At 35.6% G+C, this 25,559-nt stretch overlaps 3 protein-coding genes and 1 non-coding gene across 5 annotated transcripts; 2 read left to right on the top strand and 2 right to left on the bottom strand.

The window, feature by feature from the left end:
* Positions 1-719: 719 nt before the first annotated feature.
* On the bottom strand, positions 720-5,945 carry LOC129306026 (putative uridine kinase C227.14). Of its 2 annotated transcripts, none has more exons than XM_054946327.1 (12): positions 5,731-5,945; positions 5,118-5,251; positions 4,961-5,013; positions 4,656-4,733; positions 3,375-3,567; positions 3,042-3,072; positions 2,901-2,965; positions 2,621-2,694; positions 1,774-1,860; positions 1,258-1,319; positions 1,122-1,150; positions 720-1,030 (listed from the first exon to the last, which is right to left on the bottom strand). In XM_054946327.1, exons 1-12 carry the CDS (start codon positions 5,786-5,788, stop codon positions 944-946), a joined length of 951 nt encoding a protein of 316 aa, XP_054802302.1. In that variant the 5' UTR covers positions 5,789-5,945; the 3' UTR covers positions 720-943. The 2 variants fall into 2 exon arrangements, with proteins under 2 accessions (XP_054802302.1, XP_054802303.1); XM_054946328.1 differs by having other exon boundaries at positions 2,907-2,965; positions 5,731-5,926.
* On the top strand, positions 5,918-5,989 carry TRNAD-GUC (transfer RNA aspartic acid (anticodon GUC)). Its single transcript has one exon. It is a non-coding gene; the product is annotated as a tRNA-Asp (tRNA).
* A 6,164-nt stretch (positions 5,990-12,153) lies between these two features.
* Positions 12,154-18,115, bottom strand: LOC129307203 (F-box/LRR-repeat protein 17-like). The gene is made up of 11 exons (XM_054948092.1): positions 17,435-18,115; positions 16,817-16,918; positions 15,777-15,921; positions 15,462-15,646; positions 14,930-15,034; positions 14,652-14,749; positions 14,344-14,561; positions 14,192-14,258; positions 13,970-14,055; positions 12,782-12,880; positions 12,154-12,469 (listed from the first exon to the last, which is right to left on the bottom strand). The coding sequence occupies exons 1-11, from the start codon at positions 18,037-18,039 to the stop codon at positions 12,404-12,406; spliced, it is 1,776 nt and encodes a 591-aa protein (XP_054804067.1). The 5' UTR covers positions 18,040-18,115; the 3' UTR covers positions 12,154-12,403.
* Positions 18,116-21,674: 3,559 nt separating this feature from the next.
* On the top strand, positions 21,675-24,133 carry LOC129307298 (phospholipase A1-Igamma1, chloroplastic-like). The gene is made up of 2 exons (XM_054948220.1): positions 21,675-23,085; positions 23,671-24,133. Exons 1-2 carry the CDS (start codon positions 21,764-21,766, stop codon positions 23,915-23,917), a joined length of 1,569 nt encoding a protein of 522 aa, XP_054804195.1. The 5' UTR covers positions 21,675-21,763; the 3' UTR covers positions 23,918-24,133.
* The last annotated feature ends 1,426 nt before the right edge of the window (positions 24,134-25,559 follow it).

Below are 25,559 nucleotides of genomic sequence, written 5' to 3'. Positions count from 1 at the left end.
GATAAAATTGAATTATAAATTACCTAACTCAATTTTTTTAAAAGAAATCAAATTTTAAATTAGACCAAAATTCAATGTGGTTTAGTTTCATAAAACCCTACTGGCCACTGTCAAGTGGATGGAAGGTTGCCACTGAATAAAAGATAAAAATGTCATTGTGAGATGTCGAGGAAGGCCTAGGTGGATTCGCCACTTCCACTAATGCGCTCAGATATCAGTTCCAAATGTAGCCAATTACCACCATGTGTATCAACTCAGGATTGTGAAGAAATTGATTGCTAGGTTGACGCATAAAACTATGCTAACATAACTAATCATTACCTTTGGCGATAAATATATTTTTAAATAAAATCTTACATATAAATCAATTTAATTAAATATATTAAATAATTTTTTTTAAAAAAATAAAAATATAAACTTTTAAAAATATTCTTCATTTAATAATCTTAAATCTACATTTAATTAACATTAAATAGAGAGAAAGAATAAAATTAAAATAAACCTATTCAATAAAATCTTAATTCTCTCAAAATATCTTATATTTTAAAATGATAAATATCCATTAAAAGTATCTCATAATTTAAAACAGAAAAAGTAATTGACTTGCAAATCCTCCCAACATTTTTCTTTTTCGGAATAACCAAGAAGTCTGATTAATAAAAAAGTACAAAACAACAATTAAAAATAAAAAGAAAATAAAAAGACAGGCCATGCCATCATTTGGTCCTGAAATTAAAACCACTAGACCATAGGGAAATAATTAGAAAAAGTAAAACAAACCCTCCGAATATAACCAGAGGAGAGGACATGATTTTGCATGCAATCAATAAAATACATTATCCCAGGGATTATTTTCTCATCAACGACCTCCTCCTAATACTTTTCTTCAGTTTAATAAATAAATTCCTTTCCTCTATTTTCCCGTTTCCAGCAATATGCATGATCAGAAATCAACTGACTTAATTACAATATCAGCATTTTTTTTGGACTTCATGATCAGCTCTGCATTGGGCCGGTCATTGTTAGATATCTGGATCATGAAACCCAGTAGGTGGTCACCATCTCTCAACTGCGCACAAGAATCACTAGACATATTCCTTAGCTATAAGTGGGAATCTTACTCGATATGCAGCAACTTCGGGGGGCTTGCCTATTGAAGATGGGGAGAGCATAGAGAAAGGAATCATGCAATTATAAAATGCATTTTCTTCACAAAAGAGTTTGATAAATAATTAAATACTTATGAAAAGTGGGTACCAGTTGATATATGTCTCTTTAAAACTCGTTGCATGGCTTTGTCAATGTCTACATCAATAAACCTCGAATAACAAAAAGACAGAACAAATTAGATAAATTGATAGAAGAAATTCAGAAACAGCAAAAGCAACTGGCCCGTGACTTATAGATCAGGTCGTTTCCTTCATGGTCCATACAAATTACCCCGTTTCCTATAGATATGCAAACAGTGCATGCACGCTCCAAACCCTGCACTGTACTTCCACTATATGACTTTTTTGTTCCTAAAACATATCGTAAAAAATCCTTACTTTCATGAACATATTTTTTTGAGGGTCATGAGGACCAGAAAATTAGAGAACTGTCATGTGATATAGAAAACACAAGAAGCTGCCACATATTGCAGTGATATTTTCTTCATAATGAAGTTATTTTTATTCTCATTGTTAGAATTTACTGAACAGTTAATCCTCTCGGTTCCCGAGGCCAAAAAAAGTTACAAAGAGAAAGTTCAGACTCGGTAAAACCAGAAACTACCACTTCTCGTCAAACAAAGATGATAACTCCTTCCATATGCCGTCTTCCAAGAGCAAGTAGTTACCTTCTACAATAACCACTTTGTGCCTACATAAAGAAATGTGCTGAAGAATTGCATATTTATAAATCCAAAATAAGTTGGCTTAGTTGCAAAAACTTGGAAATGCTGAAATTCAGCCGATTTAGGAACAGATAAAGCTTTTGGAACAGATGAAGAAAAATTAAGAATACAAGTGCTCAAGAGTTAAGAGTTCTCAGATTAACTTTACAGTATTAATATTTCCAATTATAGAATAAATAATTAATTCAGTATCTTCCATGGGCTTGCTTTATCATAGTCATCAAACGTGAACCCAACAAAAAATACTTGGACGTATAATTTTCCATTGAAGTTACCTAGGTTTTCTTCTAGTCCCTGAATCTTAACATACCTTATCACTATTACCACAGCCCTATGAATAATATTTTGAGACGATGGAGTTTGTTATCCAGACTCCATCTTGAGGTTGGACCTAGTTGGTTCAATGTGAAGTCTTGGCCTAATTAATCATGCTTACCATCTTTTGAGTGTGAGCTTTAAACTATTAATCAGTTGATGCGCCTTTGCAAGGGTTCTATTTTCATTTTAAAAAAAAATAGAGTGCCTAGTTTCAGAAGCAATTTTTTTCTAAAGTACTTCTTCACAGGAATTTTTTTAAAAATACAAACAATCACTTGTCTTCATCCAAAATGCATCCTATTATGCATACTCTGATGGTTTATATGGATTCCAATCTAACAGTTCTACTGAAGTGCCATAAATTACCAAACTGCAGACAAAGTAATGTCTTAAAGTTAAGATGCTTACTGAAGGTTCACAAAAATATCATCTTCCACAGGGTCCCCAACACCATGGTCAAATGATGGTGCATATACTGATCCCTGGAAAATTTGTTTACGAAAATGTGATATGATGCAAAGCAGATATGATCTCAATCAACGTCAATGCCTATCTGCTTACATAATGACAGAACCTAGAACATAATCCTCATAACTTTCATGACGATAAAAAAGGTTCATGCCCAAAGTAACCAATTCTGGAGTTTATAAGCCTAAAACAAATACCAGTAAATTTTAAAATTACGCACCCTTACCTGACGTCTTAAATTCTTGAGACATGTAAGCAAGCGTGAAGGATTGAATGTCCATGGAGCTGAGATACCAATGAGATATCAATTCCTTTCCTGAAAATATGTCTAAAACTGGTAAGTAATTAAGAGGTGCCTCACCTCCCCTTCTGGCATGTGCTTCCTCTGGGTCCTATTGCACAAAAACATCCAATAAAAATTACAATTGCCCACATGATCAACAATAAAGATGGAATCTGGATCATGAATATGCACATACCATTCACTCTATTTTATAGAGATAGTTCAGAAAAGTAAAAGGCCTAATTGAGATAGACAAGACTAATTCAATCTCAAGGTGAGAAAATCAATAAGAAACTTCATGACATCTTAAAATTGCAATCACTTGGATGCTCATTCATAGGGAAAATGGCAGAACTAGCAATGAAATTTCTAAAAGATGGCCAAAATAAAGAGCACCATAAGAAAGCTAACCTCCATTGCATCTAGTTCCGAACGATAAAGGTGAAAACCATCCATTGGAACCACTGTAGCAACATCAGAAGGCTTGACCTGAGAATCTAATGAACAAGATTTCTCTGGCCATAATTTGTTTATACGACTGACTACTTCATGTGCTAGAGTACTTTTTCCAGCACCAGGAGGACCAGCCAAACCAACCAAATACCTAATTGGCATCATCAAAATAATTTTCAACTTGAAAACAAATGGATTACATCAGAAATCAGTCAACAAGTATATAAATATATTTATCGATAAAATTTAACATAACGCTGCTGCTATTTTACTACCCAACCCTGCTAGAAAAAGGGAATCACAAGGCCATTTGAAAATTTCACAATTTTGGCAAAAGCAGTTAGTGGAAGGATTTCAAGGGTTACAAGCTTTGAAAAAAATATTAGATTACAATGTAGTTCCCGGTATCTTTGCCATCAGTTTTCCAATGAAAATATATCAAGCGTATGATTTTGTAATTAAAACATGACAAATACATAGTTTAACAAGGGAAATGCACATTTGTCTGAAAAAATATGCACTCATCATGTTTTAATTGGAAAACTTGATAGCAAGGATACAAGGAGCTGCATATAAGTGTTGATCTCACAAAAATTAGTAACCCTTCATTTTGCATCAGTCCAACATATATTCTACATAGCAAGTCATAAACTTCCAGCAATATATTCAATAAGACATTACTTCCTTGACCTTGTCATACAATAAGAGAGGAGGCAGTGAGAGATGTAACTGAATTGTTCGCCTAACTTTTTTATACAATTAATAACTCAACATTGAAGTTGTGCATTTAATTGACAATAAAATAATTGAAGATTTTTTTGTTCTTGTAATAAATACCCTATCCCAAATGATAAGCAAAAGATCTACAAAACAGCTGATTTATCACGAGCTACAACCAACTGAAGTTTTCACTGGAATGGGATTAGTAATGTACAATATAGTGAAGTAAAGCCCCCCCGGGGGGGGGGGGGGAGTTGTCATTAAGATTATGATAAGGTTAATTAATATATAACTATACCTGTAATCATAATAAAGCTAGAATACTACTGCAGAATGATACTGTGAACCGGATCCACAACATATCACCAAGTACCATCTGCCAAATTTTGATCATTGGACTCATAATTGGAAGAGCCCACAAACCGTGCTATGCTAGACCACACATTTATTCTGTACAATAACATTAATCATTAGAGCTAATTTTACAAGTTCACCCTAATTCCTTAGGCTAAAACTTACTTAAAATTAGAGTTTGCTGTCGTTGCTGCTGCAGATAGAAGACGTTGAGCCAGTGCATCATATATCTCATCTATACAACTGTAAGACAACGGATAAAGAAACAGAAACAACACAAAAACCAGAGAATTTAAGGCACGATGTTTTCTCCTGAGGTGAACAAAAAATATTCTTTACTTCCACGTGAGAACGTGCGGCAAAAAATGCTAAGAATACTGCTTCTCTCAGAAGTTTGTAACATATCCATGCCAAGAACTCTGCTTCATACTCCTGAAAGGAATATCATTAAAATACAAAAGATGGTATACCTGCCCTCTACTACATGAACAACTCTCCTTTCATCCATTTGACCACATAAAACCTGAGATGGTAAAAGGGAGCAATGTGACATCGAAGCGGACTAAATAAGCACAGCATTTAATGTCAACACCCCAATAAAACTTAGACGTGGTAAGAGATATGCACCTTAAAGAGCACATCCTTCCTTTTAGGATAGCTAGTGTGCCAAAATGATAGTTGCACAAAATTCTTTGGCCGCCCAATGGACAGTAAGCAAGGAGTCCACTCATGCGTCTTAACTCTTCCTCGGAGCAAAGACCCTGTAGATAAGAAGTATACACGCAGCATGCACAGGAAAAGGTCCACTTTGAAGTACACTATTCTGAGAGTGCATAATTGAAAAGGGCCACGCGCAGCTAAAAAAATAATTACATAAACAAGACGCTATATGGTACTACATCCGCATCGGATGCCAAGGATCACCTCGCTTCCCTAAACCATCTGATTAGCGGAGCAAAGCTTATATTAATTTATGCTGCTCGGTTCAGTTTCTACGAAGAATTGCACGGGCAGTTGAAATTTGCAATAATAAAGGTAGAGGAAAAGAAAAGCGATCAGTAGAGGGACATCGATAATTGAGAACATGCTTTATTGACATATGATAATTAAAAAAAAAAAAAAAACACCGCATTAGCAAACAAAAATAATAATAATAAAACAATGCCTGAGAATGTTCATCAAGGAAAAAATGATGCGAACCACAATAGATGAAATCCAATTGGTTTACAAAGAAAGAGACCTGCAAAAGGACATGCTCGATGTCTTCCTGGCGTGGCTGAAGAGAATGACAATTCCATTGTTGGACCACCTGGAGGAACTGTGGCGCTGGGTTTATGCCAGGGCAGATAATCTGACCCCGTGATGGTTGAGAGATGACAGCCGTAACTTTTATAATTAAACTTTTACCTAACCACTAAAACCAACAAGTCGTTGTAGTATAGTGGTGAGTATTCCCGCCTGTCACGCGGGCGACCCGGGTTCGATCCCCGGCAACGGCGTCTTGCCTTTTTCGCTCCAATGATTGCCTTGCTCTTTCCTACTTTGAAGTTTGATCCCTGGCAACGGCCTCGTTCTCTTGGCCGCACTCAAATTAATGATTGCCTTGCTCTTTCTTTTCTTTAATTCTTTTCGCTTCAGGAGCAAAATTTAGCCGATCGAAAGGGACCCAAACGCATTCTGGGACAAAGTCAAGCCGCGCCATCAATCAGCAATATTTGATATGTATTAACAAGTCTTATAGAATGCTATTGGTTAAAATATTTTTTATATTATTGATTCAATTAACCTTAATATAATTTTAATTTTTCTATCTCATTGGTTAGTTTTACTAAAAAAAAATTTTGATTGGTGAATGAGATCCATTTTTTTTTATATATTTTTAAATCTATCATCAGGGGAGCATTAATTTCAGAGCAAGTGCAGTATCACTTTTAAATTTTGAATTTTGAATAATTCAGAGAGCATTAACTCCATTCATATCCGCTGCACTTTCCCAACCCTTTGCAATTTTCCTTGTTGTTAAGAGTTTCAATTTCTCCATAGATTTACTAAATGTCGCTCAACTCCCTCGGTTCCCCTACTCGTCTTTGTTCAGGTTCTTCCTTCCTAATAATCATCTTCTTCAATCGGAAGTTCAAAGCCATGAGTCAAGTAAAACCCTAGATTTGTGATGCTTCATCAACTCCTTGAACAATGGGATTCTACTCAGAACAAGGTGACAATTTTTTAGAGCTTTTCCCTCGATTCTCAGCATAAAGGTAACCATTAATCAATAATAACTCATAAGTAGAGAAGTATTTCGACGCTTCCTTACCAATCAGAAATATTTGTTCTCATTTTTTTTTTTTCGCTAAGTTTCTCCCTTGTCTACTGTAATCAAGGGTTGGTGGAGTAGAGGATTTGGGTATGGGCTATGGATTGGGAAGGCGATGCAAAACTGCCCCTTCCAGCTACTCCAGTATCGCCCTTCAATTCCAAGCAATCATTTCCCACATGGCATCCAACAACTTGATTTCTTAGGGTCATATGTGATTACTCGTGCTTAGGAGTACATTCTATTTTCAATTCCTCTATGCGCACATTTTGTCAATTCTAAATTAGTTTTTGTTAATGATAAATCTTTAATTATAACCCAAAAGGTTTTTGGTGCTCCATCGACAATTTCTTCTATGATCTCCCAAGGTGATCCTCTTTCTCTTCGTCCTTTCTCCTTTAGGGTTCCTATTATTAAATATGTTGAAATATACACTTTTTAAATGTTGCCATTCAGTCAAATGTAATTTAAGAAAGGGTCTTCTATAGGAATTTACCTCATTTTGTTAGGAAATGGAGTTTGTACCTGAACATGAGTTAGAATCTTATACCCAAGAGGCGCCAAAATATGTTTCAGATCAAAGGGCTAGAAAGGTTCCTTTTATTTCCATTTTATTTTTAAAAAATTTATACATAAACGTCAGATATTACTTAAAAATTTAGTATTCATTAACCAAATGTGTTTAGCCTGTAAAAAAGAAATAATGTTCATCATTTTTTGAACCTTAAAATTGATTGATATGTATGTGTGTGTGTGTATATATATATTATTTTTCCTAACAAGACAATAGCATTATTTAAATTGGAATTTTGTAAATTTGTAATTTATATTTTTTTATAAATTTCTTAAATCAAATCCATAAACGTATGAGATTAGCTCTTGTTCAATCCTATTGGTCAATTTGCTTTAGTCTTAATTTAATTCCTTTACATGATTGGTTCACTCAATTTATTCTTGGGCCATTTCTTCTACTTTTCCTACTTTTATCAATCCTCCTATCGATTCTCATTTCAAATGAGAACATTTATTTCAATCATCTCTACAATTCCATTAACATTGTGCCCTGTTCCCAATGATTCTTCCAATAATCTCCTTCCAAGAATTCTCCCTTTGGTCCCCTATGTTTTTTTTTATTTACTCCCCTTAAATATTTTCAAGGGTTTGAGACAATGTTATTTGCATTCACCTCGTTTGCATAGATGTATTTTAGAATCATCATTGATTATTTACCCATCAACATTCTCTTTTTTCATATGTTTTATTTTAAAAAATTTTTAATAGATTTTGTGATCATCAAACGAGTTTTGTTTGATTAGTTTAGGAAATAATGAAATCAAGTTGAAGAGTTGTGGAATCTTACTAGAGGTCGTGATTGAACAATTATACTTTATCAGATGAAGATAAAGTCACTCTAGTGTATAAATTAGAAGAGGTTTGTGAACTTTTACAGTCTTTGCATGTTAGTATTGTGAAGGAAGTGTCAAAGTTCATCTTAAAATAACTAGAGCATTAGAACCTAATTGTAAAATAGAAGGTATAATTTTTGTTTTAAATAGTTTTTTCTTGCTCAATGTGCATGAATTGGAAAATATCGTGGCCTTTCAAATTTATGTTTCATGTTGCTTTCTTGTCACATAATCATTTAATAAGAAATGGTAAAGTATGATAAATATCAATTTCAATGCCTTCACTGTAAAAAGTTTAAAATGCTTCTTTTTAAATTTAAAATCCTCCATTAAAATATGAATATGAAAACCACCTAATAATATTCAATTATCAAAATTTAAAACTTAAAAAACCATATGCCACTATAACTCTATTAGATTTATCTTTGTTTATATTATTACTCATCTGTTTCTTGCAAAGATAATCACTATAACTAACTCATCGTGGTTAATTATCACATACTCCATTCACACATTCTCCCATTACTCCATTAATGAACAGTTATTGTCAAGTGTGTAAAATATATAAAATATCAGTTTCAATGCTTAATAATAAAAATTAAATCTCAATCACTTTAAATATTGAAAAAGATTAAATTTTAAATATTCAAATTCTTAATTATTTCATTGAAACCTGTAAAACCATTTTTCTAATACCAGTTTCAATACTTGACAGTAAAAATCAAATTCCAGTCACTTCAAATATTGAAAAATATTAAATTTTGAATATTCAAATTATTGATCATCTCATTGGAACCTAAAAATCATTTTCCTAATATTTCACTATTGAATTGGTATATGTTTTTATATCAATTCCTTCAATCACTCCTACTATCAGAATTAATTTTTTCCAACTAAAAGTCTTTCATTATAGTACTTCTTGAGAAACTAAATCCATTCAAGATTAATTCCCTCAAAAGCTGTTTGTTTGCACATGGTTGACAAAGAATATTTCATGTGTAACTATCAAATTAATTATATCTAATCATGCAGTGGGAATTATTTTTTTATTTTTTCATTCTGAACACCTGACTAATCAAAAGAATGCTTCTTATTGCTTGCATCCATTTATAAAAGACCCTAAATTTTATTACTTTGAATTATTTCCTTCAAAAAATAATTATTCCTCCTTTTAAGTCATCTAAGGCAGAGATGGAATTCAATGAGCATGACTTTGTTAAAACATCAATAACTTCATGAAGACATGATGTATTTTTATGAGAGTCCTAAGAAAATGGAATATGAAGCAGAGGAACCCGCCTTACCATATTTGTAACATTTCTTTCCTCCTCATTGATGAGAAGGTATTCATTCAAACAATTCTTCTGATTATGTTATCTAGAGTTAGGTCAAAGCATGACCTTAAGCTTCTTATTCATGATTATGAATTTAGGCCTTTAACATCTATGACAAATGTAGTTTATAAGAAAATTTTTCAAAATGTTACATAAGGAAAAAAAAAGGACCTTTTATACCATAGTTGAATAAATTTTTTTGTGTTGTGTATTCTTTGCAAAAGTAATTCATTGCAAGAATATGTTATCTAGCTAACCGATCTCCTTATTTGAGTCTTATTAAAAGCTCAGTCTTTACATAAAGTTCTATCATGTGATTCATTTTACAAACATCAAAATAAAAAAGTTTTCTCTAACTTACTCTTTGAGTGAATGGCAACAATAAACAAAGAAGAATATAGTCAAAGGAAAAACCTATAGCTGTTATGCTTTGGCCTTCCAACTTCTTCTTTTTATAGAGATATAATTAATTTTTTAAGAAAATTTTTATTTATGTATGGCATTTTTATTAAAAAAATGGCACCTTATCTGTTAAAACAAAAGTTGCTTGCCATAAATTTTATAAATTTTTTATTCTTTGAAAAACCAACTTAAAGAATGAACTTAACAATATACTAAAAAAATAAAGCCATGCCAAGTGCTTGGAGACTAACGATAGAACTAACCCGTAGCATGTTGAATTCTTTAACTAGAAATGATTTAGTTCAAATGTAAGATATGTATCTAAAAGTTTTCACAATTCAATCATGTATGTTAGAATCATCGAAGATTTGACTTTTTGAACTTTATCTATAACTCACAATAGACTCGAGAAATAAAGATAAGATGTGTACGAATGAAATATCTAAGAAGAAGGAAAATGATTAAATAGAGAAACTTTTAAAAATTTAGCAATATCAGATATGTCGATATTAATGATATTGATTATATTTGTTTCAAATTCCTTAAATCCAACCTATGCAATACATGAAAACTGTCTAGTTAATCTATAAAGGAAAAATTTCAATAAAATCACTTAGCCATGCTTATTTAAATTCCAAATCCCTAAATTTTTGAAATTACGCTGTAATTTAGGGACATTGATTAAATATTAAATTTCTGAGGAAAATAACAAAATTGCCCCTCATTTAAATTAATTTAAGAACTTCCATACTTAACTTATTTATTGTCCTACTTCACTTGTTAATTTACATATGGAACGTTGTTAGTTGCCTTATTTAACTTGTTTTTATTTTATATGTTTAAATCATTTTAAGACAACTTATTGATTCATATCCTGTATGTTTTTTTATTTACTTATAGATTATTATTCATTACCCTACTTCACTTATTTATTGCCAAACTTTCATTTAATTTCATTCTAAATAAGTGAACAAGTGAAGTAAGGCAATTAATAAGTAAAGCAGAGCAGTTTTGATATTAATTTATATAAAAAATAATTTTATTATTTTTCTCATAAATTTAATACTCCCTCCATCTCAAATTATAAGGCACTTTTAAAAGAATTTCTTCATCCCAATATATAAGACATTGTAGATAGATTAATGTTTCATTAAATGTATCAATTTCAATATTACAGTTTCTCTTTTTATAATTAATTTCCACCCCTCTTTTTTTAATATATTAAATGATGGGTATTTTTGATAGTTTATGTTTTTTTGAAAGATAAGATTGTTAAGTATATTTAATAAAATTTATTGATAAGTAAAATTTTATTTAAAAATATTTTATAATTTGAGACGGAGGGAATATCAAATCAATACCTTTAGATTGTAATAAAATTTTAAAAATTTAAAAATTTTAAATTTAAATAAGTGTGGTCAAAATTTTTTAATTAAAATTCTCCCGTCTAAAAATGCGAAGCCGAAACCCTTTTGGTGAAATAGACAAATAGTCAGTGACGACAATTTGAACCTCCAAGAGGTAGGGTAGATCTTGCCTAGATCTTGCCTGTGCTCAAGAACGCATAAGTTTGTTTGTCTATTATTAAATTTTTAAATAAAATATAATGACAATATAATAATTTTTAATGGTAATATAATAAAAATACTATTATTTTAATTTTAATTTTAATTTAATAGGATCATATAGTTTTCGCGAATCAGTATAGCTACCACTCAAATCTTAAGTGTGCTCTTAATGAAAAAATGTCTACACAAGATTTAATTTCCTCACAACATTTCACCTAAAAATATCTTCACGACACTCCACCTCGATTATCTTCTCTATTATTTATTTATTTGTTCCGACAACCCATCTAATAGGTTGAATTGGCTAAGATATAACCAGTTTATCAAGTAACGATTCAAGCTGGCATGAATCTTTCTATTTTTTGGACCAGCGGCAAGAATTTGGTTTCTCGATAGAAAAAGTGAAGGAAAACATTGTGCAATACCCGTTATAACTTTATAATTATTAATCAACAGTTTTTCCCTTTCAATACTTTTTTTAGGTGTAGGCATACATGGAATATTTTTCATGAACAAAAAAACTTGCTTTTATTCTATTTATTTTTCATTTCATTACATCCCAAAATAAAATCAATACTAATAAATAGCAACACCTAAATTGGATCAACTGATATAATCTCATAAAACAACTGAGCAACGTCGGAAAAATAATTTATTTCATTAAATGTCGTGGAGTCATTCAGAGTAGTCTACATTGACTGCTGATTATGATGATAACCATGAACATCAGGCAGCGGCAAGCCGGCAACAAAGAGAATCATAGAGCAGTAATTCTGATTCGAACAAGAATTTTAAACCTATCTAGCACCTAGTGGATTCTGCCTTTGGAGATTAGATTAGATGACAAGATATTACACATCTATACAGGAAAATCAAGCAAGAGGAAAGATCAGTCAACAATCACATTACAAAGCCGTCTCTCAATTCTCCCACGCTTTTTTCCCTCATCGGGCGACTGCAAAAGGATTAAAATTATCTGTTAGGTTTAGAGTTCCAGTTAATCATATCTTGTGTACAGCAAGGCGAGGCAAGCTATAAGATGTCCATGCAAAGGTTTAAATGTTTATTATTTAATCCCACTTGCATGCACCACCTTCAATTCTAGAATATGTTCGCCAAGATTGCCCAAGGGCTGTATGGCATCATGAGTGAGACATTTCAGATTCTCAGCATGGAATTGAGATTCCCTTGTTAGTTTCACTTTCAACTTCCGGAGACTAACGAAAAAGTTTCAGTAAAATAAAATCTACATTACTTTTAGCATTACCTCGCTGCTGTGAAAATAAGGAACCTGGACCCTTTTGGAACCATCAGGCAGGCGTTTACTAGGTGATAGGCTTTCCATAGATGTAAAAGCGCTGCAGACCTGCGAGAATGTTGCAAGAACAAAACTATGATGAGAACGTGTACTGTTAAAATTACTGAAGAATTTCAGTCTCAATTATTTTATTTCGAACAAAATGACTGTAATTTAAAAGAAAATATAGATCACAGGAGATTCACCACTGTTTAAGGAAAAACATGACTTCAATCCATTAATAGGAAAAATCTGTCCACTAAATCCTAACTCATTAACCAACAAGCATGAAAGAACAAATGAAGATATTCAAATTTCAAAATAATCAAACAAATTTTCAACGCTTACTCAACCCAAAAATAATTTTAACATTGCCAATCATCTTTCTTGTCATTTAGAAATTCAAAAAATTTCTTCGTTATCGCTGTTTGATTTTCCTTCCTAAACCCTCGTCCTTTTCGTTAATCTTTAAAACAAAATCTCCATAATTTTATTTTCTTCACTTCACTATGTAGTATGTCACAACGTGGAATTTTGTTTTTCCACCATCTCACTTGTTAGTGATAGTCATGATTCCAAACATCCTCAACTCACAGAGGCAGCCTTAATTTTCTCACGCGAGGCATTAACACATGATTTTCTCCTACGAATCTCTCAAGTTTGGACAGAGATACAACACAGGCAGACAGCTCCCTGGGAAAGGGGGAAAAACAGAAATAAAGACCTAATTAAAGCATAATTACAATTACTAAAAAATGGAAATAAAACATTAGACAGCAATAGAAGCAAAAAATACAAGTACCAGATTTTTTTTTCCCAAGGATAAAAGTACTAGTCTACTCTACTAGATGAAACATCACATGTTTCAACGGTCAAAAATCATAGATCAAACCCCGGGGCCTTTTGTACGATGAGTATAAATGCTTTGTTCGTGAACTTTTGTGATTTTGCTCATCAATATAAAATATATAACAATAACAATTTCATTTTCATTCTTTTAATTTTTTTTACATGTTTTAGTGCAATATTAGTTAGAAAAACAAGAATAATCTTATAAAAAAATCATTTGATTATCTCTTTCATGAGGGGGGAAATTATTGTATTAATTTCTGTGAATGTGACATGTACAATAGAAGGAAAATTCCGAAAAGTTGTTACCTGACTTTGGATGGCCCCGATTAAAATATCCTGACAACCTGATGCATGCACATTTACTAAACTGGGGCATTGAAGCAACAGTCTCTCTGAAAAAGTTGTAGCAAATAATCAATCGTATTCCCCCCCTCCAAAAAAAAAAACGTAGTACATTTTTAAATTCCCTGAAAAAATGCCTTGTTCCCCTGTTAATTAGCTAAGGAGGGGGGAAAATGAAATGATTACCTGGATGCAAATTTGCACAAGAATTTAGATTCAGATCATCCAGTTGCGGGCAGTTTAAATATAATGCCTGTATATTAGATGGAGAAGTGAAACTGTTAGGATTAGAAGCTGGAGTAAAGATATGCAATGTACTTTAGAGCGGTAGAACTCACGTCTAAGCCAGTACAGCCCCATAAACTTAGTTTCTTCAAACGGCTATGTTTGATGATTAATTTCTGGTTCACAAGTGGCAAATTAGTGCTAGATGTTTTCGGTAATTCACAGTTGTTTTCATCATTCATACGATTTTCAGAACTAGGATCACATATGGTCATGCCACAGTCCATAAGTTCCAGAAGCGGCAATTGGGCTGTAGCAAATTGTATACCACCTGAAACGTAAGACAGGAGATTAGCCAGGTAGAAAAGTATGCAAATAAGCAAGCTCATGAAGCATTTGAATATATAAAAAGGGTGATTACTTGAGGTCACATTTGGGCAGAGAGCAAGGAGGAGTCTTGACAATGTTTCTGGGAATACGTTGCAGATCATTCCAATTCCACTGTCACTCACGCTAGATCTGTAATCAAAGTGAGCGGTTGAACATATTTCTAAAAGGCAAGATAAACAGAGATAAATAAAAGTAGCTCATTTGAACTTCTGATGCTCATATTGAACTTTCCCTCAACTTTATTTGTTGCTTGAGTTGCAATGAAGCCTTTGATGTCTCTTAACTTGATTGCATTTTCCAGGAACATACCCGCTGAGATCAAGCAGTTCTAGATTTGGATAGCTTGAGGTGATTGCAGCAACAGAAGCATCGGTTATGTCAGATCCAAGCACAAGTGAAAGCATTCGCAGACCCCTGAAAAATGAAACATTTAAACAAGCTTCTCAGTTGAGTGGATTTCGCAAGTTGCAATTGTCTAAAATCTGTGTGCGCGTACCTGACATTTTAGAACACACGTGAAAGGGAAATACCGGAACAGCATATTGCTTGAAAGGGAATGTGACCTCGATTAACAAAGAATTTATCGAATTTTGAATGCAGATTTCCACCAATAAAATCTTAGGCATTAAGTAGAAGCTAAATTATATGGCACTTAACTTGTTGCAAGATGTTGTTTAACACCAAAGTGATTTATCATGCTAACGAACAGGCAGACGATGGAGTATCTAAGAAAGCTCAAAGCAACGCGGTTCATAAACTATCATTTGATGAACCTAACTTTATATAGCTTTTGCCAGTAACTGCAGAACAGAACGTCTACTCCGACAGGATTTTGACAAACCTCAACTGGGCAGCCGTAAGAGCAAGCACAGCAGCATGAGAAAGCCGCACCGAAGCTATATGTATATTTTGCAACTTGGGACAACTTCTTCCTAAACCATCAACCATAGTAGTGATATCGGTGCCATCAATTTCTTGGCGGGAAAATTCCAAGGAAATCTCTCTCAACTGGGGACAGTTAAATACCTAGTGCATCAAAGCATCGATTAATAATCATAGAAGAGTCCATTCTGAATGCAATAACTAAAAGAGCGTACTATCAACTTGGGCAATGATCACACCTTACAAAATTAAAGAAGAAAGGGAAAGTAATCACCATCTTAGAATGCGAGAACAGATCCGATAGCCAGACCGTTGTGAGGCTTGACGAACAGAGTACCAAACCCCCAAGATTAGAACAACCTTCAATTTTTAGGCTTTTTAAGCTTCGTTTGTCAGCAACAAATCGACCCAATTCTTCCCTGCATTTTCAAAATTATGAATAAAATAAACCATATGCTCAGATAAACGAAACATTTTACCGAGTTAATCTTGCATAACTGATAACACTAGGATCATAAACTGAAACAGGACGGCCCAAAGCCCCCAAAAACCCAAAAAAAAAAAAGAGGTTGGAAGTGACGCAGGGAGAATCAATACAAAAAAAAAACAGTTATGCTTATGCAGATACGATAATTCAGTAAAAGTTTAGGATACTAGATTACTAGCATGGAAAAGGATATACTATATAGAAAATTTATACTACAGAAAATTTTTAAAAAGTTTTAGATTTACAAGTTTGACAAATGTTACAGAATGCCAATTCATAACAAATGTAATATTTGTTATGGACATGTCCATTACAGATATTGATCACAATTCTAACATACGGTAATTCAGACACAAAACATGCAGTACACTGGTGACAAACCAATGAATATTAATACAGAGCACCCAATCTAGTTTTTATGTTAAAAGACTAGAGAGAATCAAATAGGAGCAATGTGAAACATAGGCAAGATAAACAGATCCAGAATCTCACTGCAAATGTGGTTTTGTAAATGACAACCGAAACTCACTCAAATATAAACGATGTTTAAAACAAAACAAACGCCACTAAATTCAGGTAGACATGAGTTTTTTTTTTTTTTAAAAAAAGAATAGATAGACATGAGTTGTTCATTCATCTTTGACATAAAGAATCCCCGAACGCAAAACACTGAAACATGACGTTATCGGAAACATATCTTTACACAAACGAAAGCACGATGCTTGAGAATTGAAAAGCTGGTTTTCCATATCAATCTAGAACATAGTTCAAAAACAAAGAAATCTAGAACATAGTTCAAAGACAAAGAACAGAATCATGAATATTACCCATTGATCCGATTGATTGCAGCATTAGATGTTGAGATCTCCATAAATTCCAGATTGGGACACGAGAATGCAATGCAAGCCAGCATCGTTGAATCGACATTACTGCAGTATCAACGAAAATGTGTGAAGATCTACAAAATCAAAGTAGATATAAGCTTAACATTTCTTTTTAAAAAAAAAAAATCCGTGCAGCAAGCGGCATAGTTTAAAAATACTACAAGTTTCGATACAGTTCCAAGTAAATCCAATGATTATGGGTCTTTTGTTAGGAAACTGTCCGGCAGTCTCAGTCTCAGTCTCAGTCTCATTTTTAATCCTGATTCTTACTCCGTTGCTAATAGCTCAGCCCTGTATCTTGCCATCGTTTGTTTGGAAATAAAGATAATTTATTGATTTTTTTTCCATTTTTTGTTCATAGATTTAACATCGAACAGTTGCTTTCGATCTTTCATCCCGCACTTTATAAGTTCTGCATCCTGCCACGTTTGACCACAAATTTCCGGCGTTTTCAACGTCTTGAATTAAGAAACTTAACTTCGTTAATTTAGTTAAATAGAACCGAATCAGCAACGTAGAACTGCAGATCTGAAAGACCGGCGAATCAGACAAACTCCACACCTTTCCATTCTAAGAGAGAGCCTCACAAGACTGGTACACTTCTGCAAAATTGATGCAACAAACCCGACCTGAGCTCTGGCGGGAACCCTAAGCCTCAGCTCCTCCGCCGCCCTCCACACCCTTCTCGCCGTATCATTCCACCCTTTACAAACGTTCGCAGCCGACAACAGCCCTGTCGGCGGCAATCTCCGCAGCACGTCCCAGAGAATGTTTACTGGCAACCCGCCCGAGTCCAGACCGGAGGAATCCGGGTATCCAGCCTCCCGATCGTCCGCTTCAAGCGGATCGAATCCGCCGTTTCGGTCTTCGGCATCGTCAAATGACAATGCCCGACGGAGGTAGGAGTAAGAATATCGGGGCGGCGGCTGACAGGTTGGAGACTCGTGAATGGCAGAAAAGGCGGATACAGATGAATCGATAGGGGTAGCAGCGGACGGATGAATTGGACTTTTGATGTGACAGTTGTGGCCCTTCTTAGGGAGACCACAGCGGCCACAGTTATAGCTGCCCCGCTTTTTGCCGCCCTTGGGGTCGGAGCTGATGCCGGGCGCGGTGGAGCCTGCGGTGGCGAAATTGGGATGGGTATTGGGTTGGTGGTGTTGCATAGCGGGAGCGTTTGGGCTGAGAAGGGAGGGGATGCCAAGAGTAAAATAATAGCCCAGCGCGGGAGAGTTCGCGCCATTTTGGTGGTTTCACTCCGTTCAACTTTTTCTATTTTGCTTCCATTGCCTTTTGCATGCACATGCGTGACGTAATAGCGTGTCGAACACTTCCCATTCGTTAGACTTTTTAAAAAAATAAACAAATGAATAGATGGCCCAAGACTTTTCCTTTGTTAGCCAAACTAACGACACTTTATTAATCTCAAAAACCTAACGACAGATGCCAAGCAAACCAGAAAGGCAAAAAATTGTTGTTACAGTCTGACACACGGCTCTCAAAACCTAGGATACAATCTAAACAAGCACAGGCTAGCTAAACACAGAGTATAAGAACTACAGATTTACGACAATGTTCCCGAGACTTCATATTTGACCAATTCCTGGTTTTGCACTGAGCTCCATTCTGTGTTCATAGATGAAGAATGCCCGGCCACTTCGTTTGCATGCCCGTCCCTTGCCTTGAGCCCTTGACGTAAAAGACGGAGAATCACTGATGGGCATATCCTAACAGGAACAGTACCATTCCACCTTGTAAAAAAATTCATATTTTATCATTCTCTTTGCCGCAAAAATTCTATTGATTGGTGATAACATCGCTTGTGCTGCATGATTATTTGTGAAGTTGGCGGCAATTGTCATGTGTATACCAATGATTTCAAAACCATATCCATTCCTAACTAGACAATTCGATCGATTAGGCTCTTGATTGGTTACTATGGCAACTCGGTTTGAACAAGCTAACTGTTTTCAGCTTTTTGTATTTAGATTGGGTTGGGCCGTTCTACAAAGATAGTCAGATTGCAAACTGCCTAAAAGCTGGGAATTAGTGAATCGAGCGGTTCACTTTTTCCTTACTTTTTCCCTCAATTTCAACTTTAAAGGTTAAAGGTAAAAAGTAAAAAAACCCTCCTCCATTGCAGTCATCCTCTTCACTGGCGATTCCAAAGCTCAGACCCACACTCCGTCTTCCTCACGTCTTCGCGATTCTAGCCAGAGCTTCGACGACGAGTCTGTCCTCCATTGTCCCTCCGTCTGCGCGTTACCGAGCAAGTTCGATCACTTCCTCATTCATTTTGGTTCATTCATCCGTCTGCTTTCTTGAGACATTATGTGGTATTATGTGATTTTGATTGTTAAAACTTCCTTGTACGGAAAAAGAACCACCCTCTCTGCACTTTTGTCTCTCTTGCTCAACTCTTCCCCGCCTTTATAACTTCCTTCAGCAAGGGTTTTCATTAGCAAATGGCTGAAGTACTAAAAAAAATCTGCATCTTGCTTTGCGTGCTTTGTGACTGTCCTGTTGCGCCTGTTGCTTTGACCAACCTTTCATAATAAACATATTATGTTCTTTACGATGGTAACATTTGAGCTTGGAGTTGGGACCCATTATTATTATTGTTGGATTTTTTTTTTCATGCTTTGTGGTATAGCTTGGATTTATTATTTGAGTTAAAGGATTTCATTAGGTAGCTTGGATGAAGATAGCATTTTATAAATTACAGTGGTTCATTGTGCATACCATAAGCCCCGAGTTAATTATCTTAATCTAGTGCCATGCTAGGGACTAGTGGAACAGCTTAGGGCGATTAAAATTCAACCAATCTTTGAAAAGTCATGAATTAATAACATGATGTTGTAATTGTTTGAGTTGATTGTGTGCTGTGTTGTAGTGATATGTTGACATTGGCTACTTGAGTTGTTAATTATTGTGTTATGTCACATGGCTTGTTAACTCATCATTATCTTGAAATATTTAGCTTTACTTTTAAGTTATACAACAATTTCTTATTTATTTTATTACATACACATATAATATTTTTAAATTTAATTATTATGTTATTGTTTTAATTACTTAAACTATGTGAACCATGAATTGTCGACCCTTTTGATTTAATGTCTAATTTGATTCTGGAAACATGAATGTATAAATGTTGCTGGGAATTGAATGCCTTGTGTATAAATGTATAAAGTAATTACAATCTTCGACATAACCAAGAACAACTGCTGCTAAATCCTGTATTTCCCCCTTTTTTTTTTACGAAGACAGACTAATTTACTGTTCACACTGCAAAATTTATGGCGATGGACAACATTTTAGCATACTTACTAATTACTAATATACATTCGTGGTCTTGATTTTTGAACGCGTACAAACCTCCTCAAATTTACCTTTTGAATTTTATCAGAGCATAAGTAGTCACGTTTGTGTGTGGGTGTCGATTTCATCCTAGAAAAGTAAATCGCCAGTTTCAATGCTGATCTCATACCGGATGCAAGCCAATAATTTGTGTGTACGCTGAGAATTAAGGGGGCGTGTTAAATTAAAATATCTTAACTTTTTAAAGGGATCAAAATCACGAGAGAGCTGTTAGACCTGGCTTCTCACCACTAACTTTTTTTTTTCAATTTCCTCTTCACTAATTTAAAATAAAATCTGGACCATCTAAATTTGGTACAAACTAAATTTAAATTGTCAAAATTTAAAATTTTTATTTTCTATTTATATTTTATTTTATACTTATTAAAATAAAAAAAATAATAAATCTATTTTATCACCAATCAAAACAATCTAAATTTAATTTGGAGGATCTAAAAATTAATATTAAATTTATATAATTTTTATAAATTAATTTTATAGATTTATTTTGAATGGTTTGAATTTAAAATTTTTAAATTATAATTTTTTATAAAAATATTTTTGAAAAGTGTCCATTAGGAGATTATCTTTAGTTTTAATATTATATTTATTTAAATGAAAATTTATAAAAATTATTAGAAAATTAATATTAAATCTAGACTATTCATAATGAATTTGGATAGTTAATTTATAAAAATTATAAAATATTTAATATTAAATTAAATTATACATATTAAATTTAGACTGTAGAAGTTGGTAATAAATGAATTTATTATATTTTTTTTATTTTAATAAACATAAAATTAAAATTAAAAATAGACTATCCAAATTTACACCAAATCTGAATGGTTTGAATTTCATTTTAAGTCAGTGAAGGGTAAATGAGGGGGGAAGTCGGTGGAAAGAAGCCAAGTCACAGAACTGCCGTACAACTGAACAAGCCGCGATTCCTTTGACATCCGCGGAGATCAGCCCTTCGTGAGTCGTGGCTCAACTCTCACGATTACGGGTTGTCAACTTGTCATGTGATGGTTCCCCCCTTTCCCCCGGGGAATGGGCATGAGGAAAGACGCTGCTGATCGAGCTGCTTTCCTGGCTGGCAAAGGACAGGAGAGATCCATGTGCGCCTCGAATTTGGATAATGGGTGTTTATACACTAGAATACGCGCTAAGTCCTAATAAAATTTAACAGTCGTTTGTTATATATGTAATTATGTACCGCGTGTGTTCGAAGGATATGGCCACATATCCACCTCATGGGAATAACTTTCTTCAGACCCATTTTTCTTGAGCTGTGGTTCAGTTGAAGGTCGATATATAACAGTTTATATTTTTTAATAGATGTTATATTTTATTATATGGATACGGTATCGGTCATCTGATTAAAAAGTAACCCACGTGATCTTTGTGCAGAGCAAAATTCATCGATGTGCTATTCTCCCTGCAGTCGGAAATATGTTTATTTGCTTCCCCAGCAATGGGCATAGCTCCCCACAGGGATTAAATTGAAGCTTTGCCTCGACAACTCCAATGGCTGTTTCAATCTCCGGCGTCGTCATTCCCTTGTCAAGGATCCGGGTCCAGGCTGACTTCCCATCCTACAAAAAATCTCCAGCGCCATTGTCCCTCGCCTGTAACAAGTCTCTATCGATAGCCGCAGAACCAGCTACAAGAAAATCTACAATATGCAAGGTCTTGTCCGAATCCGACTCGACCTTGTCGTCGATGGTCACCGAGCTCGAGAGGGAACGAGTACGAGTAAGTGGAGACGAAGAACAAGAAGCTGACAAGGCGCATTCCAAAGAATCCCACGACGCGGGACTGCCTTATGTTTGGCGCGACATCCACGGGGAGAACGACTGGGTTGGGCTTCTTGACCCCATGGACCCACTTCTACGATCAGAACTGATTCGCTACGGCGAAATGGCTCAAGCCTGCTACGACGCTTTCGATTACGACCCCTTTTCCAAGTACTGTGGGAGCTGCCGATTCACGCGTGGCAAGTTCTTCAAGTCCCTGGGAATGAATCAACTCGGCTACGACGTCACGCGCTACCTCTACGCCACCCCAAACATCAACCTCCCCAACTTCTTCAAGAAGTCCCGATGGCCCAGAATGTGGAGCAATGACGCTAACTGGGCGGGATATGTCGCCATCTCCGATGACCGAGCTACCAAAAGACTGGGCCGCAGAGACATAACGATTGCATGGAGAGGAACTGTGAGCCGGCTGGAATGGATCGTGGACTTGATGGATTTTCTCAAACCCATCTCCTCCAACAACATCCCCTGCCCGGACCAAACAGTGAAAGTGGAATCCGGTTTTGTGGATCTCTACACCTCGAAGGACGACGCGTGCCGGTTCTGCAGATACTCGGCGAGGGAGCAGATCTTGGCAGAGGTAAGGCGGTTGCTAGAAATGTACGAAGACGAGGAACTGAGCATAACGATCACGGGCCACAGCCTGGGGAGCGCGCTGGCTGTATTGAGCGCTTACGACATAGTGGAAACGGGGTTGCACGTGAAGAAGGATAGCAGAGCAGTGCCGGTCTCGGTGTTTTCGTTTTCTGGTCCGAGAGTGGTGAACGTGAGGTTCAAGGAGAGGTTGGAGTGCCTGGGAGTGAAGGTTCTGAGGGTGTTTAACGCGCACGATATTGTGCCCAAGTCACCTGGGTTTCTGTTCAACGAGCAGGTGCCGTCGATGCTGATGAAGTTGGCCGAGCCTTTGCCGTGGAGCTATTCACACGTTGGGGTGGAGTTCCAGTTGGACCATCACAGCTCGCCGTTTCTGAAGCCCACCAACGATCCTGTTTGTGCCCATAACTTGGAGGCTCTCTTGCATTTGATTGACGGGTTAGTATTCATTCACCCATATATAATTTTCTTGCGTGCTATAGACATGATCACGATCACTGGACAAATTTAATTTAAGGCGGTCTTGGCCGTGTGGTAATTCTGTTGTTGTTCCTGGGTTGAAACAAAGCTAGGGAAAAATACTAATGAAAGATCAAAATAAGGCAGACTAATCGAGATCGGGGGCGTTCAAGAAAACAAAGAAACCTGTTTGGAGGTCTTGGTGCGAGAAATGCCGTCGTTATCGACAAGGACGGAAATGAAGCGAAATATTTTACACATTAATATCCCGTTTCCCGTCATGCCATTTGGATCCGGAGATAGCTCGTTTTAACAACGATGAGACTTCTGGAGACGCGAAGATTTAAAAGGAATGAAAAATAAAAAGCAAGTTGCGTTTAAAAGAGGGATGGAGTGTCGATTTGTAAACTGAAAACTTGAAGTTAAAAATAGGTTAGATAGTTGACTAAGGGATGGGCGGTCATAGTCAACAAAGTTGGTGCATATAACTGCATGCGTATATTAATCAGCAGTGATGACGTGTAGTAGTTTGGAAATATTAATGATGACAAATGATGGGTGTAGATACCACGGAAGAGGGGAGAGATTTGTGCTGGCGAGTGGGAGGGACCCTGCACTGGTGAACAAGGCGTGCGACTTCTTGAAAGATCATTACTTGGTGCCGCCTAACTGGAGGCAAGACGAGAACAAGGGCATGATCAAGAACAGGGACGGACGATGGGAACAGCCTGAACGCCCTAAACTCGACGATCACCCTCACGACATTCATCATCATCTCTGCCAGTTAGGCCTTGCTTCCTCTGATTTTTAAACACTGGTACTACGGACTACCCCCCAAATGCACCTTTCCCTGTTTCAATATATGTCTAGCAAGTTTCTGCAATATCCGTATAAATTTTGAACAAGTGCCTACCTCGGTGGATCCTTGTACAATAATGGATACACCTGCCAGGGAATATAATAATGCATCAGGCTCTCCTGTATCACGTTTTGATTTTCGTTTATATATTAGTTGTTGTTGGACTTATCCGAGGTCTCGATCAATACACATCGGTTCCTATTTAAAAATGATCACTGTAGGATTATACATTACATAGAAATCTCTTCACATGCCTCTAGAGATATCTTTTTAAATCATCAATAACGCCTCTGATGCACTGGTAAAAACGCATCCAAAAGTACAGCTAATTATCCAACAACCAGAATGCGTGGATCTAGAGGGAGGTGCTTGGCCCTCATCTTTTTGTTATCCAACCAATGCGTGTTCTGCATGAGTCATAACCTTTTTTCCCATCTAATTAGAGTCCAGAGACATAAGTTATACTCGTAACTTATAAAAAAATAACTCGTTGGGTCATTTTACATTATACAGAGGTAAATATCACCTAATTAGATACATTAATCGTACAAATAAAGGAAGCACGGAAGTCGGAAGTGGCGGCCATGTAAGACCATCTAAACCAAGGACTTGCTCACACAAAGGAAATGATGAAGGTTGCATAAGGGCACTCTCTTGGGCAGCGGCATTGTGAATATTTCCCTAGAGAGGACTTTCACATGGACCAAAACCTATCACTATTAAGATTTGTATATCCTCAATTGCTTAACTGCGCTGCACGAGTAAAGAACGGGCATAGGAAAAGAGATAAAAATAGACAGTTAGGCACGTCACATGACTGACAATACCAAGGAAACCCCAACTGTATTCTATCTCTCACATTACTTGAACAGTAGTGTATGATAAACTAGATAATATATAGAGGAGTCTAAAATCCATCTCTTCAAGCACGAGGAAGAGCAGCGCAGCTTAAAGATGTGGAACTCGGTACACGACATCTCTTGCTGGCCACAGGCAAACAAGACCTTGTATCATTATCCCCGTCCGCAGGCAAACTGGCAGGTTCTTGTAAAGGTGCACAATTTTCAGCATGTCTAACATATTTGAGATCATTGAGGTGTCTGATCTTTCTGTTGCTGTATTCCTCCTTTTGGTTATATTATGATGAAGCATTATGTGCAAAGCATAAGCAGACGGATCATTCCACGGGCGACATTGTCCCGAAGTCTCAAGTCATCAAAAGTGTTTGATCTTATATCTAGAATTTGGAAATTGCTTGCTGGTAACATCATACCATTTGTGTTATTTATATGCCGGCGATGCATTGTTACTCGTCAATGGAGCACCTCCTTGGTTCGGGACGTCCTATGAAATTTTAATACTAGTACTCCTGACTTCTAAATCCGGACAGTTGCGAACACGTGGCTGACTAGGGGTAGAGTTTCATCACTCAGATTTTAGCTCCGTGCATTACTATATATTTGGCCATGAAAATTTTATTCTTGATTACCTGATCATGTTATTAATAGAACTTAATTAGGTCGATATCCTTGGTAATCTGTATATCAAGGTGTCGCTGATGATATATATTTTCGTAAACTAAACCTGCAAAACC

This window comes from Prosopis cineraria, unplaced genomic scaffold (assembly GCF_029017545.1).
Source record: "Prosopis cineraria cultivar Desert tree isolate PC_DT_omini unplaced genomic scaffold, ASM2901754v1 PC3, whole genome shotgun sequence".
NCBI classification, from domain to species: domain Eukaryota; kingdom Viridiplantae; phylum Streptophyta; class Magnoliopsida; order Fabales; family Fabaceae; genus Prosopis; species Prosopis cineraria.
This window is presented reverse-complemented; position numbering and strand designations above follow the sequence as displayed.